The sequence below is a fragment of the Aythya fuligula genome, chromosome 19, assembly GCF_009819795.1.
Source record: "Aythya fuligula isolate bAytFul2 chromosome 19, bAytFul2.pri, whole genome shotgun sequence".
NCBI classification, from domain to species: Eukaryota; Metazoa; Chordata; class Aves; order Anseriformes; family Anatidae; genus Aythya; species Aythya fuligula.
Window position 1 is genome coordinate 6,909,150 of NC_045577.1, and position 19,113 is coordinate 6,928,262.

At 42.6% G+C, this 19,113-nt stretch overlaps 1 protein-coding gene and 1 long non-coding RNA gene across 2 annotated transcripts in view; one reads left to right on the plus strand and one right to left on the minus strand.

The window, feature by feature from the left end:
* Positions 1 to 9,939, plus strand: part of CDK5RAP2 (CDK5 regulatory subunit associated protein 2) — a 78,500-nt gene extending 68,561 nt beyond the window's left edge. Inside the window, exons 34-39 of the mRNA XM_032200525.1 lie at positions 708 to 791; positions 928 to 1,169; positions 3,375 to 3,521; positions 5,447 to 5,585; positions 8,883 to 8,929; positions 9,841 to 9,939. Coding sequence (XP_032056416.1) covers positions 708 to 791; positions 928 to 1,169; positions 3,375 to 3,521; positions 5,447 to 5,585; positions 8,883 to 8,929; positions 9,841 to 9,900 — 719 coding nt within the window. The 3' untranslated portion in view covers positions 9,901 to 9,939. The remainder of the gene's footprint in view (positions 1 to 707; positions 792 to 927; positions 1,170 to 3,374; positions 3,522 to 5,446; positions 5,586 to 8,882; positions 8,930 to 9,840) is intronic.
* Positions 9,940 to 10,514: 575 nt separating this feature from the next.
* On the minus strand, positions 10,515 to 13,182 carry LOC116496785. Its single transcript, XR_004254044.1, has 3 exons — positions 13,106 to 13,182; positions 12,020 to 12,167; positions 10,515 to 10,799 (listed from the first exon to the last, which is right to left on the minus strand). It is a non-coding gene; the product is annotated as an uncharacterized LOC116496785 (long non-coding RNA).
* Between the last annotated feature and the right edge of the window lie 5,931 nt (positions 13,183 to 19,113).

Genomic DNA, 19,113 nt, shown 5'->3' on the forward strand with positions numbered 1-19,113 from the left:
GCTGCTAAAGCAGTCTGCATAGTAACAGCTTTCCATATGCACATCATTAAGTCTCCCTTCCTACTGCTTGTACAGGTATACAGCACCTTGTGGGAAGGAATAATAATGGGGCTTTTTAACTCCATGCACTTCAGCTGCACGTGCCTACCTAAATGACTTCATGCAGCACACAAAACAAGCAGCACTGGAATGGATGGGAGAGTGTGTGAGACACAAGAGTTGTTTTTTTTTCTTACTGTCTCACTTCCAATAAGAATCACACTTCAGTTGAAATATGTAGTGAACGTAATTACCATGTGCAAGTCAGAAAGATGCTGAACATAGCTGATAACCTTTATGGACAGCTGCCATTCTCTGTGGGCTTTCTGCTTGGGCACTCTCATGTGTTCTGTATGGGGATGGCTTCTTAGGGTCATCACAATAGGGAGTGTCATACTTGTGGAGTTGATTAAAATATTTCCAGTATATTTTGCGTTTTCTGATGGTGACTTGATTTTGGGAGCTGTCTTGAACATTGGACAGATGCTAAAAAAAATGAATGTAGGTGAAGGCTGGAAGATATATGGCATGGTAGTAGAAAACTAGCTGTGTTTCTCTGCTTCCTGAGTCTAAGTGCAGCATCAGCAAAAAGAGGAACAGAAGTAGAGCTAAAAAGATTTTTTAATGTATGTTAACTTATACTGCTCTTCTCCCATTTTGATGTGCAGAAAATCTTTGCAAATGCCCGGCTGCCAGCAGAAACATTTGTGAGCTGCAGAAGCACGGACACTGCATTTCACTAGCAAAAACAGGTATATCCAAAAGTATCTTACACACGTATGCTATCAGTGTTCCAGCTTGTTTGTTTGAAAGAAGTCCTGTGTTCTACATATATGTGTTCTACATATAAGGATAAAAAAAGAAGTATATACTGTTTTTCTGTCCCAGGTACGCAGTCAGCCTCTAAAGATGATTTAGACAGCAGCTCATCTTCCAGTACAGCATGTACCCCTCGTCTTGTTCCTGGACATCGTATGTGGGCAGACAAAAATGGGCGTCACGTTCTTGGCTTGATTGAGGATTATAACGCTCTGCGGAAACAGATTTCGGAAGGCCAACAGGTTTTGGGAGAAATGGAGATTTCTTTGAGAGAGGTCACTGGTACGAAAGTGCAGGAGCCTGGCATAAAGGTAAGCAGTTGAAGCTGTTAGAAGACGGTGAATTTTACCTAGAGATGCAAAATGTATGGATTACAAAAACAAAGAAGCAGGTAAATGGTGGAGCAGGCACTATTAACTGAATAACTCTGTTGGGACACCTCAACCTTGGCAGTCAAAGTCTCATCTAGATGCAGACTCCTATTTGTGATTCTGGGTTAATGAGGCTATGGATAAATTAGTTAATTCTGGTCCTTTAATAAGCTATCTCACTTTTACTTTAAATGAGGTGAAACTACTTGCTTTTACTACAGAAGCTGGTAGTTGTTAAATGGAAATGATATAAAACAAACAAAAAAACCCTCAAGAAACAGATACATCTCTAAAATGCTTTAGAAAGGGCTCATAGTGAGGGTATATATCAGTAACCCAAGCATAAAAATACTTAAGGAAATTCTCTTGTAATGGAGGATTGGGATAAACCAAGGAAATGAGACAGTAAAAAAAGAAATCTAATATACAATTGAAGATAGCAGATAAAGTTCTCCACTTACCTGTATTCTGCCCTCTAGTAACACCTGGTGATAACTGTGCATTAATGATTGATGTATGCCAATGAGAGTTGTTTTACATTAGGGAAGCTTTTAGATATTTTTCCACTTCCTGGGAGCAGTTGACTACTTTAGAAATACCAGTAGCTAGTCTAGGAACCTGGATATCTCATTACTGTTCAAATCTTATCTTCTGAGACATAGTGTATCAGCCTTTCTGCACCATGCGTGACATAGTGATGTCAAGCCATGGTGCTCTTTCTTACTGTAGTATTAAGCATAATGGTTCTTAAAGCAACGAAATGTTTGCCTTGTATTGAATAACATACCAAAGGAAAAAAAAAATCAGATATTTCATCCTTTTCCTCTAGAAGCAGGAGAACAATGAGTGTTTGCTTATGCTGTCTTTTTCTTATTTAGTAGCGTTAGTATCTGGATACAGTAAACAGCCTGATAGTGTATTTGGGGTGGATGGAGTAAGACAAATCTACCTACAAGTTTCAACAAAAGGGAAGGAACATTCCTTATACATCCATGGCAGCTAATAATGAACTAGAAAGGAGGTCTTCTCCAACCTAAATGCTTCTGTGATTCTATAAGAAACTGCAGCAGGAAGGGATTGGATCAGAAGGTTCAAACAACATGCCAGTGGTGTAAAACCAATGAAATACTGGAATGGAGACTACTCATTGACACTGTTGAATCACTATAACTGGAGATATTTTTAAAAATGCTTGTATTTCCTAGTTATAAATAGTAAGGCTATTGAAAATGCAGCCACAACAATTCTGAAATACTTTGTATCACATGCGTACACTAGAACAATGTCAGAATGACACTTAAGATTCTGTGAAGTATTATATGTTTTCAAATGACCTAGTTAAGATACTAATAAAGACTGAAAAAGTATTCCCTCAAAGTTTTTAACATCTTTTGGTGGTGTAGAGATAAAAGCAGTAAACTTCACAATTTGCAGTTCCCTATCAAGCTTTACATCACTGAAGTTTCAGACTGCGTAGCAAACAGGACACTTTATGTGACAGGAGGATCCTGGTTAGATAACAATGCTAAATAAATATTCAGATGATATGCTGGATGTGGGCAGAAACTGTAAATGTTTTTCCTTTACTACCCTTCCCCCTTTGGTATCATCATTGCTTCGGTAATTCATTTGCTCCCCTTGCATTCTTTCTCTCCTTTATTTCACATTCGTGCAATTCCTTCAATTTTGTTTTCTCATCTGTCAGCAGAGGAATACATTTTATGTGTGTCATGATAGTTATTTTGGCATTAGATGGAACAGTTTAAAGGGTCTGTTAAGGAAGAAACATCTCTATTGCTTAAATTGATGTCTGTAATCATTTGACTTTCAAATAACACGGCACAAAATGCATATGGAGAAGGGAGAGAGTTACCAACTATTACCACGCGGCATAGCAGATCTAGTAAATGTAATCTATTATTAATCAAGGTTATTGATTAGGATATATCCCCTCCCTCCCCCAAATTCTCAGATAATGTGTAATTCAACAGTCTTTGTAAACTAACAAATTACCTTCTGTGGCACACAAGAGCTGTGTACATCATCTAAAATGTGCAATACCAACTGGATTTAAGCCATTAATGAAGATTACATTTTAATACTTTTTAAAAAGTTAAGTATAATGTGTCTGATCCTTTGATACAGGTACCAGACCAGGCGTCCTTGCATAGCTTTTCTGCGAATACGAACACAGTACAGCAGATTTTAGAAGAGGCTGCACGTTTATTGAAACTTCTCTGGAGAGTTTCCCTTCCGATGAAAGCTGTACACAGTACTATTCATGGCACTCAGGTACTATTATGTTTCATTTTGTTTGATTTTTGCCTTTTTGGACTGTTGTAATGGTTCAAGGAACATACACCAGTTAGGAACATGCCATTTGGGACAATCTTTTGAAAATCACAAACCCAGGATGCCCAGTCTTTAGGAGCTCTCATCACCAAAGGCTAAGGCTGAATGTATACTGGCTTTCTGTCCTGATCATATTGTACGTTTCTTTACAAAATACTGTTTATTTACAAAATGCTTTATATTAAGGATATAATCTCAACCTTGTTACGTGATATTCAGGAAACCTAGGCAAGTGGCAAATGTTTCATTTCAATGAGAAAAGGTTTGGACTCCCTATTGTAGAATCAAATTCAATTTGATTATGTATATACCAGTAACAACAGAAACTTCAGCAACTTTGATGTGATCTGAGCTACATTTTTCTTTTACGGTTTGGATGCCTAAGCTGTAAAATAGGATGCTTTTTTAAAAGTGTGACAAAACCCCAAGACAAGTTTTATAACGTTTTAACTAAAAAGGATTGCAGTATGCAAATGAATGAAAATAAACTGAACGAGGAATGAATTATCTGTACTGTCATGATAGCAACACAACAATGAAACTGTTTCAAACTCTGGCTCTAAAGTAAATTTGATTTTTTTTTTCCCCTGATTTTTTGTATGCTTTTCTTAAGGAAAGTGGGATATTGCTGAAGAAAATAAAGCTCTAGGAAAGCAAACACTTTATATATCATTTTAATAACATTTTTGTTGTTATTTTCTAGCATTCTTAAATGTGTAAAATCAGAAAAGCAGTATAATTCTCTCATGTTTCAGCTCCATATTTGGGCTGTCTTGAGAAGTGTGAATACTTCCATTTTTATCCTCGTGTATAATCTGTATAGAAAGCTATATGTAGGGCTGGGCTGCAGTATCAGAACATATCACAGATACAGACAAAAGTGCCTTAGTGTACCTGTGATGCATCTGATGCTTTATTGTCATACCAATCTAAATCTTCTTCATCTGGATCAGTCTGAAAACCTGACCTCATGTGGGAGATTTGAGCTTCCAGTACAGCACCTAATTGGAGTCTGATAGAGTCTTTTTTAGATTTTCTTACCAAACATACTGAGGACATCTTAAGGACAGTAGAGTGCTTCTGATGTCTTCAATGCAGCATACGAAAGAATGTCTCCTAAAAGATATTGAGCATTCGCTGCCTTCTGGTTAGCCCACAGGAATTGTGAATAATTAGTTCTTCTACAGAGCTAAATGCTAGTGGAGAATTCTAGAAGATGCTATTATTTAACAGGTAGCACAAGAAGAAGAAAAAGGTACAAGCTTAGGTTTGCATGAAGAATCCAGATCAGTGGTACTAACAGAATCAGGGCTACTTGTAGTCCTGTTTTACAGGATACTGACCATAACTTGGTTGGAATTGGTGGTAGAAATTGAACCTTGAATAATGATACTGTCAAACAATTTTGCAATAAAACTGTCACAGTCACTTGTTCAATGCCTTTCAGCCTTTCAATTAAGGCAGCCTCAACTACTAGCAGAGCACTGAAGAAGGAAGCTGGATGTTCTCAACCTGGCAGACAGGATACTTGCTGATCCTGTCCCATCGGCCTTCATTATGTTTTCCAGTTGAGAGCAAAAAATGAAAAAGAGGAATGAAAATTCAAAAAGAAAAACGAGTGCTGGTGTTAAGACTTTTCTCAGAGAGTAGCAGAAAAACTAGTTGCACTAAAAGTCAGCTAAGAACTGAAGTCTCTTGTCATTGGGGAAGTGAAGGTGGAAGGACAAAGGAGTTTTTCATTCTGTAAGGAAGCTCAAGGAAGCCCTTGTACAAAAGTATTTAGCCATTAACATTGTTTAAACATTAACAGTATTTAAAATAATTTATTTGATGCTTTAATATAGTATTTTCATCTCTGAATTTAGGATGAAGGAATGAAAGCAGAAATACTTAGATTACGTAAGAAACTGTCTGAGCAGGAGAAGAAGTTACACAGCACAGTGAAACGCTTGCACTCCACAAACCAGCTGAAGGAAAACATGGAGAAAGTCATCATCGACCAGTGTAAGTTCGTGCTTTCTTATGGTTCTTATTTTTGTAATTCATGGCTTCTGCTAAAATGAGGGAAACAACAAAATGAACATAGGTGCCCTTTCTTTTGCACTCGCTGCAAGTGCCATTTCTCTGTGTGCTCTCAGGTGGTGGGAACAACCTCTGCATGAAGTTCAGACAGTACAGAACTGCTGGAGCCTCATGCAGATAGGAAGATTTTGTGCAACTGCAAAAGGCTGCATAGAATGTCATGAAAAGCAGTTCACAGTTTCACACACCAACTGATAACGTGTCAATCCGTGCAGCTGCCACTCATCAGTTGAGTTGTTCCATTTCAGTTACTGCCATTGCACATTAGTTTCCTGTCCTACAACAGTTCCTGACTGAGGCAAAGTTACTGTTGCTGTAGACCACTCCAGCCAAACTTTTTGACGCTGTCCTTCTCAAAACTGTGATTTTGCCTCAGTCTTGATAAATATGCAAGTATGCTTTTAGTTAGCATTAGATGGCTGAATACTGGGAAAAGCCAAAGCAGCAGCAGCAAAGATCTGTCAACACTGTGCACCAGAGTGCGAAGAGTGAGAGAACAGAAGGCTCAGAACAAGGGAAACAGAAGTTTACTCTAAGTCTTTTAAGGAAAAATTAGGACATGCTGTGAAATGGTATTTTACCCTTAACAGCCATATCTAGAAAATAATCTGGAAACATAACGATTAGGACAGGGACTATATTCTAGCTGTGCTAGACCAGCTGAGTGTTCTGAGATCCATTTCTTCTGCTTTAGAATTTAATCTGTTAATCAGAAGAGATTTGATTGGAGCTACACCTCTCTTCTGCTTACATGCTATGGCAATATGTGTACTTCAGGAAGAGGATTTCACTGCAGTCTTAAAAAAAAAATAATCTATCTTTACCTTCTCTTAAGAGACAAGACTTAAAAGACTTGTTAGTGTGTGCTGGAATGGCATGTGTGTTATCAGTAATTAATCTAGAATGCAAAATGTTACATATCATACAGAGTTAGGAAAATGGCTGTAATACTATGCTAGTCATTAAATGCAATGCAGAAGAATTAAAGTTATTTTGCTCCATAGCCTATAATTTTTATATCTAGATTACATGTATCTTCTGCCTGCAGATTGTTTTTTTTAGTATTTATGGGTAGGGCTTTGGTTGCTTATTTCAGAATTGTTATATCAAATGATGTGCAAGCTACTTACAGTAAATCCAAAATTAGGTTTTCTGTAGGTTTTAAAGTTAAGTAACTTGGTTTGGTATTGTCATATAAAAATCAGAGGTATCTATTATACCCATCCCAATAATATCTCAGGGATACATTTACTGATTCAGTTTGGTCAGTTCCTAGCTCTGGTGACATCTCAGCCAGACACAAAGGGTAATTTCAGGAAGGCTGTGCAGAGTGTAACCCAGCAGAGATTTTAGCCTTAGGACCAAAATCTTATCCCCACAGCCACTACCCATCCACACTTTCAAAAAGAAAACAGTCCATCTCCCTCTTATTTTGTTCACTCCTTTTCAACACATCCAAACTCTTCTGAATTAGGTCCCAATAAAATGAAACCTGAATTTTCTGAAATTGTCTTAATGCGAAGTACTGCCTAGCTAGCAGCAGCTTCACTATTAGTGTCACACACTCTAAATTCTCTTCATGTACTGAATTTAATATTTTTGATTTAGAAAAATCTAGTTTGCCGGGTGAAATGAATTTAGCAGTAGAGTTCTTTATGAGCAGAGAGCACTCTGCTACACAGAAAGACCTAGATACAATTTTCTCTAAGTTTCATTGATTACGGGAATTAAGGATGTCAAGTTACCTTTGCCTTAAAGACCAATTCCAGAAATGTTTCTAAATTGCATCTGTATACAAATTCCTGACCAAGCATACAACAAAACTGGTGAATCATAGGAAGCTGCTGGATTCTATTATGATGCTTCTACTTGTTTTTATTTCAGCCTTTCTCCTTTTGATAGCCAGCAACCACAGGCATCCCAGTAGGTGACCTTGCCTTCCTTCATTCTCCAAGCATCCTGTTAGCTGGGCACACCACTGAGGATTTTCAGGTTCCCACTGTTATTTAGTTGAGCATTCCTAAATATATTTAGAGGCAGAGACTGGAACGTTCTTGTGGATCGGAGTCTTCTGTCTGCTTTCTCTGGGCGAGAGAACGGAATGCTTATAAACCTCATCTGAACCTCTGAACATGTAACAATGCAGTGCCAAATTGCAGTAATCCGCCAAGGGTATAATTATCTCATGACAGCTATACCCTTGGAGTTGTTGGGTTCTTATTATTGTAATGAAAAATCTTTATTATGGCTAAATTGTTTATTTTTGAGACTGGAATATTAAATTGGTACTTGTGAATGGTATTTTTCAGCAGTTAGGAAGCTGACACAGATTAGAGAATCACATATTTAACCTGACATTTCTAAATATCAGTTTTGTTTAGAAGCATCCCCTCCACCATTCACAGGTCTTGCTCTCTCCCTGCAGAGGCAAACTAGCTGAATGAAGAGAGACAAACTTGGACCCCTTCAGAAGAAGCCACTGACAAGATTTCCCCTAAGCACATATAGGTTGCTTTGTCCTTGAACTGCCGGAGGAGCAGGCTAACTTCTTTCACCATCTGTTGTCTTCCCAGCCCATCATCCCATGTAACCTCTCTGCTGCACCATTTTCCTCCCTCTCCCCCAACCTCCATTAGATCACGCACCATCTCCCCTTAAAATTAACAAAAAGTGTTCCTTTGCCTTGGATTGAGGGAATTGGGTCAGCTGGCTCAGGGGCCTGGTTGTAGCGGTGATGTTAAATGTAGTGGTGAGCTATTTGTGTTTTCACATATATCGTTCTTGTTACAGCAGAAATACTTTAAAAACACTTCCCTGGAGTTTAGATTTGAAAAACACATTATGTGGCAGCTGCAAAGCAGGGGCAGGAAATGGCATTCTGGTGCTGGTGCTGCTTCTGACCTGCCTGTGGTGCTGAGCAAGGCCTTTTGCTCTTCCCTGACTGAGTTTGCTTGTACAGCATCGCCCCTTTATCTCGGGTTTTGCAGCTGGAGGTTTGTACAGCAGCCTGAACTTCTAAACAGGGCTTGGGCTAGAGTAACAGATCTGGATTTTTAAGTAAGAAAGTTGAAGTGGTGTGGAGGGGCTGCCTATAATTGCCTGGTTGCTGCTCATGTTGTAGATGTGAATTTATACTTACTTAATATTTGGTCATAAAAGCCCTGGATATGGAGAATATAGGAAAGCTCATGCAGTATGTAATCATCTTTTTGTTTCCAGTGGTTTTAACTCACGATGTCTTGAAGAAGGCCAGAGGAAACCTGGAAGTAAGTAAAATTTCTGCTTGAATTTAATTCCTTGGTACATTAGAAATACACATTGCAATACCAGTAGTATTTGTAGAATTAGTCCAATTTGCTTTGGATTTGCAACTGGAACAATGTTAAGATCAAGTCTGGGTGGCAACAGTTCAGTGTGATAAGTATTCTGCAGTATTTGATGTTTAATTTAGAGTTTTATGACTGGCCAAGCAACCAGCTAAATCCTCTCTTTTCTGATACTTCCCCTAAACTAATATCCATATGTCCTTCATCCAATCGTTTATTTCCACCAGATCAAAGTCCAGTAAGCTGGCTACTGTCTAAGTTCACAAAAAGCATCCATATTTAAAGCTTGCGTATGTGTTAATAACCAGTGCTTCTGCTTTTTTAAACACAGACCCAATAGGCAACGCTTCTACAAACAGCTATTTGCTAATGCAGTGCATTAAATTACTTTGAGTGTTTAAGTATCCACAGTTCAGCTTTGATTTCTCCCAGAAGGTTCAGGCTTTACTCCCAGAAGGCTGTAATATACTTCCTGACTCCTAAATCCCCTCCTCCTCCTCACACCATTCCTCTCTGAATGGCTGTACATTTCCCAGCCTGCCTTTAAATTTTCCTCCTTTTCTATGAATCTCTCCTCCATTACCCTCGTCAGCAGTGCCTTCCTGAGCACTTCCTTCTGCTCTGTAGCTGTTCTGCTAAGTGGCTCTGCTACTGTCTCAGTCCTACCTGAGTTAGAGATTGGTGACATAAAAAAGTCTTTATGCTTACAGGGGTTTTATCACTTTAATTTGAAGATCTGCTGAACACAGGCGCTCATATTTGCAGATCCTTCTGCAGGATTATAGCCCAGGGATAAATTGTGTGCATGTGAAGTACTGTAAAATAGTAATAATTAATGCTTTTCTAACCAGGTCCCATCACCTGACAATCAAAAACCAGCTTCCTATACCAGCAAAAAAAGGATTCTCTGAAGGAGGAAGTTCCCATAATAAAGACAGACGTTCCTGGGATTGTTGTTTGCTTCTTTATGCCTTACTATTTATTGATGTAAAAAGGTTCATTCAGCTCCTTTAACGGAATCAGCCTTTGGAGAAAAGAAAGAAAAAATGACTAAAAAAAAAAAAAAAAAAAAAGTATTTTGGTAAATAACTTATTTAACATTTTCTGTAATGTAAAAGATGATGGTTTTTAATATTTATTACAGAAACAAGGTACTGGAGGTATTGAAGAAAAATCCTGATTTTTTTTTAAGTTGGCTTGTTTGAAATTTTATATTTGTATGTTATGCAGCTGTTTGTTGTTGTAGTCAAACAGGTCCTGAAAGAATCGAGAGCACAACCCACCTTCCAACCTGTTTCTCCACTGCTGAAATTACAGAATGTAGGTTAAAGAAAAATAGTTCTGCCAGCTGCCATCATTTTATAATAATATGTAAAACGTTCAATATTTTAAATCATTTTAATCTTACCTGGAAGATTCTTCTGGAAGCTGTTTGATTCTGAGCTTTCTCACTGCCCTGTTAAAACCTTAGACTGATGCTAGGTCTGAAAATACTACTCAAAATCAGACCATTAAATTTTAAAATACTCACCAAGCTGTTTGTGTTGTTTTGTTTGAAACGCCAGAACTTTGAGCACTTATTGAACAAAGCCATCAAGGGATTGAAATCTTCATAATGGCTGGCATGGATCACTCCTTTCCTGCCCATGACTGCGATTAATCGAGCCCTTACCAGGTGTAGTTATTGGGTGCTGCAGAAGCACTTGTCAGGGCTGAGTTCAGAGGGTGGAAACTTGCTTTCAAGGAGTCACAATCAAAAGGCAGTTTGCTGGTGACAGAAACACTGCCTTCCTCTCTTTGCTCCCCAAGTCTGTACCAAGAGAACAGAAGGTCACAGCAGGGACAAAGCCAAACAGTTTTGAAATCCATTTTTCTGCTAAAAGCGCTGAAAAATGTTTCTTAAATTTAAATTAATTTTTTTACTTTTTTTTTTTTTCTGTCCCATGTTGATATATCAAATAGCGATGCTTTGGCCAGGCCAGAAACCACCGGAATAGAACATGCCTACTTGTGCTGCTCCTGTGCTCCCCTTGTCCTGCCCGGTGCCTTTCCAATTCCACTCTCGATCCGAGCCCACCACGTGCAGCCTGCTCTCAGGGGCACACCAGGACCAGGGGAAAATCGGTTAGTTTAACCCTACCAAGCACATAACTGGAGGTGGTTGTTGGCTACAAAGGTAGACTTTATGTGCAATTGTGGCCCTGTTGAACTAAGTGAATTTCGCAAAGAGTGACTGATATTTTTTCAAGTTGATGATGTCCCCATTATAGAAGATGACTTGCCCTCGTCATCCAGAAAGGTGAGTGCCAAGGTCTGGGAAACCTCAGCACAGGGCTGTGGTTATAGTGGGTCCTTGATATCACACTCTGGAGAACAGCCAACTGCAATAGTCTTTCACTGAAAATGAATTTGTGCTCCTTGAAACATGGCTGTGGAAGTGGCTATTACAGCCACAGGGCTGGCTGAGGGCTGTGAGCCACTGCCGAGTCTGGTACTGCAGCAGTAGCTCCCCTCTTCCCACTAAAGCTTTTGTTTGCTCCAACTGGTTTCCTAACAGTTGTTGATAATCAGATGTAGTACTCTGAATAACACATAGACACCCTTTTATCGCTTTGCTCTGAATTTCAACTTGACACTAAAAGCCTGGAGCTGCTGCACCCTCCCTTTGGGCAGATCTGCAAGCCAAAGTGCCGAGCAAGCACCAGCCCAACAGCCAGCTCTTGCAGGGTCTGCAGGTAATCTGCTCCTCAGAACTGATGGGATGGCAGAGCCTGTCCTCCCACACAGCCGTTTCTCCCCACACCTACTCTGCACACGAGTTTTTATTAAAGAAAACCACCAGCACTGTGCACTTTCAGGCTACACGCATCTGTACTTCCTGGTGTGACCTGCCTTTGTGAAGTACACAAAAATGGGCTTTCTCTGAGGTATGAAAAATGATTTAATCTGGGGTCCCAGTGCCTTCCTGCAGGTCTCATGCTCTAATAAATGTTACGTGCCTTGGAGATCCCAGCCTCAGCTGGCCCCTACCTGTGCTGGCCCAAAGCTCCGTCCCAGGTTCTGGCTGCTGAGCACTTGCACCCTCCAGTCCATCACAGGAAAGGCTCAAAACCAAAACGCTGTCTTCAGCTGACAGCAGGGGGAAGCAAACTCATTTGTCTGTATTAGAGGAAAGATGCTGGAAAAAATTGAAAAAGTTAAAAATAAACTTTGCAAATTGAAAAGGGGGGGTGGTAAGGGAAGAGCATGCAGTCAAACTTGCTCTTCAGTCTCTTCACACATTATTGTCCTCACAGCTCACTAAAAACGTCAAGTTAATTTTACTAAGTAGCTAAATTATAGACACTCAGATGTAATCAGAATCTGCTATACATTTCAACTTTCAAAATTAATCAACCTACGTTTTTGAGTTATAACACCTGAAGGAAACAGCTGTACATCTATATATAGTGCACCCATGTCTCTTGGTCTTCTTGCAGCATTTTTCCCCCCCACACCATCTGTACTTAAAAAATAAAAAATTAAACGTTTCCTTTTCCTGAGATGATTTGCCACTTACTTCTTAATGGTCCCTGCTGTGCCCACTCAGAGCTCTCTTTTCCTGACCCCTTCTCCCTCCCTGCCAGCTCTGATTGCTGTCTCCAGCTTGCAATGCAGCACACGTCCCCGCCTGTGCAGGGCAGGTGGGGGATAGATTCATATTGAAATTGGGTTAGTTGGGGAAAAAATTGTGGTATATCATCATGTCTTTAAAAAGAGATGATCCTATGAGATCAAAGTATTTCATCTTAATGAGAAGTGCCTCTTAAACACACACAATTTACTGGGCCAGTTTAAAAATAATTAAAGGAAAAAAGCTAACCAGATGGAGGGCTGCAGAAGACAAAGCTTATGGAGTGTTAAACTTTGTTCCCATTAAACAAAATTAAATTTTCCTTTTAAAATAATTATGCGGGAGAAAAATAAGCAGCGTAAGCAAATGGAATTAAAGGAGGGGCTCATTTGCTTAGCGAGCTCCTGCCTGTAGTTTCACTGTACGTGCAAGGTGATTCGGAACATCGGTGAGAGCGGTTCAGGAGCAAGCATTTGGGAGCCCTGCGGGTCTGCCGTCCTCACCGGTGTCCTCGAGCCTTGCTGCTCTCTTCCCAACCCTGCAGGCAGGAAACAAGCATCCGTGGTGCTCCTCGCAGAGGTTGATGAAGGCCTGTTGGGATCAAAAAGAAAAGAAAATGCTTTTTCCTTCTCCCTCGCCCCTACGATGTGCAGCCACACGAGAGCAATGAATAAAGGAGCTGCTCAGTGGCACTGGGGACAGAGCAGCGTGTCGCAGATGCCCACTGCTCCCTGCCACCAATACATGGCACTGCCTGAGGCGTTGGGGCTGGGGGCTGCTGGAGAACCACGCTGCGATTGCATTCGCCAAAGAGAAAGAACAAAAGTAACAGTCAACTCGCAGGTGGTTGGTTGTATTAAAAATCAATCAATGCTAATGCAGTCGAGCGTTTAAAAACAAAAGCACCGTAAAGCTGTGAGCTATTTTAATCCAGGCAAACGTGGCTGGTCCGCTTCTGGGAGGGAGCTGGCAAGGTGTTGGGGTGGACACGACCAGGGCCATGGCACGAAGGTCCTGGGGAGGGCTGGGGCAGAGCCGAGCACCTCGCCTGGAAAAGGACCCACACCGTCCTTGTACCCTGTGCACATCTTAAATGCTCTGGATCAAGGCAGAAAGTGCCTCCTGGCCTTGCTTTCAAATCCAACAGAAACAGCAATATGGAAACGGAAAAAAAAACAGGGGAAAAAAAAAAAACCTTTTTTTTTTTTTTTTTTGGGGGGGGGGCATTCTGTTGCCACCCAAAGCCAAAAGGCCTTGCAGGCTGATAGCCAACATGAACCCTTATATAGCAGTGGTGGTGCTCTGCAGAACGAAGCACACTGGTCTCGTTCTTGTGTCTGTAATGTGAGAAAAGCTGCATGAATAGCACAGGTACCCAAACACGCAGCACCCTGGTCTCATCCCCACCTCTGCCATCCCCACACAGCCCAAGCTCCCTGTCCAAGCCCTCCCCCAGGACAGCCACCAGGAGGCAAGAGCCTGCTGTGCTGCTGCTCCCCAAAGACATCCCAAACCTAGACCTGGGGTCATTAGCGTGAACAACATCAAGAAGATGAGATTTAGAGCCAGGACTTATTGACCTTATTTCCTTATATTGACCGTATTTACTCAAATGGAGAAAAAAGAAAAAAGAAAAAAGGAAAAAAAATATAATAAAAAAAAAAAAGAAAAAAAAAGAAACCCAGCCTTAATGTGCCCTCCAGAGAGCATAATGAACCAGAAGCCACCGGTGTTACGGTTGAGGTGTCATTATCAGCGTGTTTTGTGCTTTCTGAAGTGTCTGTGCTGGCAGCATCACCTGCCCTCTGCTTGCTGTAATGCTCCAGGCACACGGAGCAGGCCCTGCTCGCTGGGCTTTGGCTTTGAGAGAAGTGCTCACGGGTGCCCTGTCCTTGGCACGCATGAGGAGGAAGTCAGGTTGCTTGCTTTGTACCTTTTTGCAGAGGAAAGTCTCCCGAGTAGTTGCAGCAAACAGCAGGGTTGGAGGCTTCCAGACGCATCCTCTGGCTTCCCCAGGCTGCAGAGCAGCGGCTGCTGGTGATGCCAGGGAGACAAACAAGGCCTCGGGCTGCTTTAGTGTCCTGCTCCCACCTTCCTTGCCCCCTCCTCGCCCTCCTCCCACACACAACACCTGCATTTTACACGGCTCGCTCCTGTCTCCAGAGAAGCAGCACAAAACTGACAGAGTTGCAATGCATCACCGCAAACCAGCAAATCGAAAGCGATAAATAAACCAACAAATAACCTCTTCTCCTGGCTAGCTATGTGGGAAGCCTCTCCTCTAATCCCAACAACACAAAATCAGGTCCTGAGACACCGCAGCTCAGGGCTCGCTCTGGCCACCCCGAGGCTGCAGGACCAGCTGCTCAGCGCCACATCTGGTTTTGAACGGTCCCCTCTCGAGGAAAGCTCTGCAGGCCTATTTTTTGTGTGTTTATCTTGTCGTTTCTTTAGGAAGATACTTGCTACAATATTTTTTTTTCCTCCCCTCCTTCCCCCCTAGCCCCATCAGAGGAATCTACTTGGGTAATTTGTTAAAGCGGGTTGCTGGGGCATGCATTATGCATGAGATGCAATCTTTATTTTTGCACTCCACTGTGTGCATTCAAAAACAGGATTGGAACCGCGTGCCCGCACGCAAAATGAACATTAGCAGCTCAAAAAAAAAAAAAAAAGGAAAGAAAATGCCCATTTATTTAAAGGAAGGAGGGAAAAAAAAAAAAACTCAGAGCAACTAAACAGCAAAAGCAGTCCCATTTATACTCTGCTGAACAAACCAGCTCGGAGCTGCTGTGCTCAGCACGACGCACGCAGCGCTGGTGGCGAAGCAAAGTTGCTCACCACGCAGTGTCACCAAACAGCCACGGAGCTCACAGCACCTCCTAGGAGAGGCACGAGCCCCCTGTCCCTCTCAGTATCTGTGCTTGCATAAATATGTAGATATATATACACACACATGTGCATGTATGCGTGTTTTTGAGCTCATTCTCTCTTGCTTCAGGAGATAAATCATGCCTCTCTTATCCATTCTTTGCATGCCCTGTGCTGCAACTGCTTTCAGAGCATCTCATGTTGCTGAACCCGGACGGTCACCGTCACCAAGCCTTTGAGCCTTTTTGCCTTCTTAATCCACCTTTTCCCCTACCACACCTTTACCTTCTGCTGCCTGAAGGCCGGGTGCCCCCTCATCCCCCTGTCTGGGGGCACTGGGTGCAGACAACTTGCCATGCAGTGGGAGCTGGTGACACCGAAATGTCACTGGACCGAGGATGTGAGCTGCTGAGCACAGTGTCAAAAGCCCGCGGGTTAAATTCACAAACCAGAACCACACAAAAAAAGGCGCAGAAAATTCATAGGCCAACAAAAGAGCCCTCTCCCTGCCAGATTTCATGCTTGGAGGTCCCCTGATATTATTTAAGAGCAGTGAAATGCATTCCTCGCCTTAAAGCCCTTTTAAAACGCCACTGCAGCGCTGACATCCTCCTGCCAGCCTCCACTGCCCTGCAGCCCTCCGTTGCCCATCACCTCCCCTGCACAGGGCCACAGTGGTGGGCAGGGGTTGGCTCCAGCCCCCACAAGAGCTCCCTCCTGCTCCACCATCCGCAGCAGCCTGAGACGGCTCCAGGGGAGAAAATGAAGGACAAGCAAGCCCGTCAGTGCCCAGGTGAGCACAAGGAATGGAAAAGTATCAGAAAGTGGCCACCAAGGAGGAATAAGGGTGAGAAACATGTTACAGGATGAATAAGAGAGAAAGGGGCCACGTGGAGAGGGAAAAGGAACAGTGGATAAAATGGGAACCAAGATATAAGGCCAATTATTTTTGATTCTTTGGCTTAAGGGCTAATTTATTATGGCAGTAAATCACACTTAAGACAGGTAATGCAGCGGCCAGAGCCCAGACGTTATTTAGACAGAGCAATCATGGTATTAATGCTCAGAAAAGTGGAAAATTTAACGGCCTGCAGGCCACCTCTCACTCTTTATGGCTTCCCCTCTGCTTGGCACGCTGCTGCCACCCCAGCGAGGGAAGGGGGCCCAAAGCTGCGGTCATACTGGGGTCAGACTGGAAGAGGCAGGAGAAATGGGGACGAAACAGCCAAAATCTGGGTGGATATCCACTTTCTTAGAAGATGTAAATGCTGCCCTGCATCTGTCCCATGGGCATGCAGGGGAAGGGGCGGTATGAGCGCTTCAGCCGTGATCTCTGGGGTGGACACCGGCTGCACAACGAGGAGGGGCTGAGCCTTTCATCCCACCACCACATCTCATATAGGGAAAACCAGCAGGCAGGGGCCCTGTGCTCAGCTCTGAGCCCTGCTGGCCCTCGAGGCAGCAAGACATGTTGGCAGCCTTGAAAAATGATGTCAAAGATGTGAAAAAACAACCTGCTTCGCCTCAAGTCAGAGCAAATTATGCATTCTCCAGCAGTCACGTAATGAGAAGTTAAATAACTCCGTCGTGGGCCGGTCCTGCTGTGAACAGGAGAGGCGAGTTCTCCGCTTCCCCCGAGCACGATTTGAGCCCCTTTGCTCATGATTCCCCCCCAGCATTACTTCTGCTGTGAAATCCACCTCGTGATCCCAAAGCACTGCTTGGCGAAAAGACACAACAGCCTGCTCTGACAGCCCGATATTAAACTTGCAGGTCCCACTGCCCTTCCTGTATCCTCCTGCCCTCAAAGCACAAACAAAATGGGAGAAAAAGGCCGTACCATCACACCCACCCGTACCAACACTGCCCACGGATACACACCGGGGCTCTGCAGTCTCCATCAGTGCTCCTTTTGCCTAATGTCCCTGGCAGGATATTTTTGTGTGGTTGGGAATAAATTGAAGCAATGTGTTTACTCATATCCCATAAAAGCACAATAAACTTATCTCCAGACACTGCATTAAAGAAAAGCTTTGATTTTTAAAAGTTACTTTGTTCTGAAACTCCTCCAGGCAGAAAAGATAATAAAAAATAGAAAGCCACTGGTGGTTAAGGGGGAAAAAAAAGATAATCATGTGGTTATAATTTCACTCAACAGCCTATCCCTAACAGAGAACCACACAAAGTACACATGTGGGATAATACATTAAAATATCTTGGAGAAAGCTGTTAATTTATAACGGTGGTAAATAAGGGTTGATGGGGACAGCAGAGGCATTTTAGAGTGCGGTGCGTGTTACCGAGTCCACCAGATGTCACATTGGCACTTAAAAGCCTTAGGTGGTTTGAAATGCAGTACAGATTGTCTCGCATTTGATCTTCTAAACCTGTCTCCATCCATCATCGTCAACAACTGTCAAGATAAGAGGGGACAAGTTTTGATTGGAGCCTGATTATTTTTTGTTGGTGCAGAGGCAGAGATGTATATGGTCCTGAGAGCTGACATTTCTACCTCTTCTACTGGAAAAATGTGACTTTAAGCAGAAACAGGGCTAGCTTCCACTCCAAAACCAATTTGTTTGATGGAATTCACCCTGCAGAACAGGAAGGAGATTTGCATTTATGTCCGCTTGAATGCAGGCTTGCATGCACATGCTCCTTGATTGTTTTTAGTTACACCTGATGCTAATGCAGAGAGAAAGATCGATATGCAGTCAGTTGGCCTGGTAACCTCCACAAACGGCGCAGAATTTACACCAAGCCTTGGCACGGGGAAACTCGGAAGCATCATGAAAGTTTCACGCAGCCGGAGCAGCCCTGTAACAACCCACTCTCTGCAGCCCCTCAAGGTCTCTGGCATTGAGGATTTCCCTCTGGGCTCACAGCTCGGGAGCAGTTTTGCAGCTCTGGCCTGCGTCTCCCAGCAGTGCCCTGCCTGCTGACGTGGCCTCCAGACACCTCCACGCTGTCCTATGTGGAGAAGTCACTCCTGGAGCTCTCTTGCCCAAGTACATGGGACATATCGACCCATATAACCCACCCCACTGCTCCTCCACCAGAGGCTGCAGCCTCCAGGTCTCCTTCCCCCCCAGGGCATCATCCACCTGCGTGACAGTGACAGGATCTGGCCCTATAAACCCTACAACCTGGTGCCAATTAAAGGTTTTATTAGCATGAGGTCACGCTGTGATTGCACCGAGTCCCAGCACCACTTACACCACACTATTAACCAGCCTACATATGCCACGTCACCCTTCTGTAAAATACTTCATAAAGTGTTTAAATTTTTCTGTCGCCTTTCTCCCCTTGGCTGTAAAAGCAGTCTGGGTCTAACAACCGAGGGCTCTAACAGGGCTGCTGGGAGAAGGAAAATACTGTCACTATTTCACTTTGGCCATGGCCTTAAAATCATCTTTAGCTGCAAAAGCATGAAATGGAGTAAAATTAAGCACTGGGATCACCTGTATAAAAATATTCATTCTGAAATGATCCTGTAGCTCCTCGTAAGCCCAACAGTGAATTCTGGATTCACTGCTTGTGGCTGGTGTTTGGATAAGCCTTCAATTTCACCAGTTTCATGGGGGATATTCCAGGTGAACCTGGGGTTTAAGTTTACTTTCATGGAAGACCCCAAAGGAGC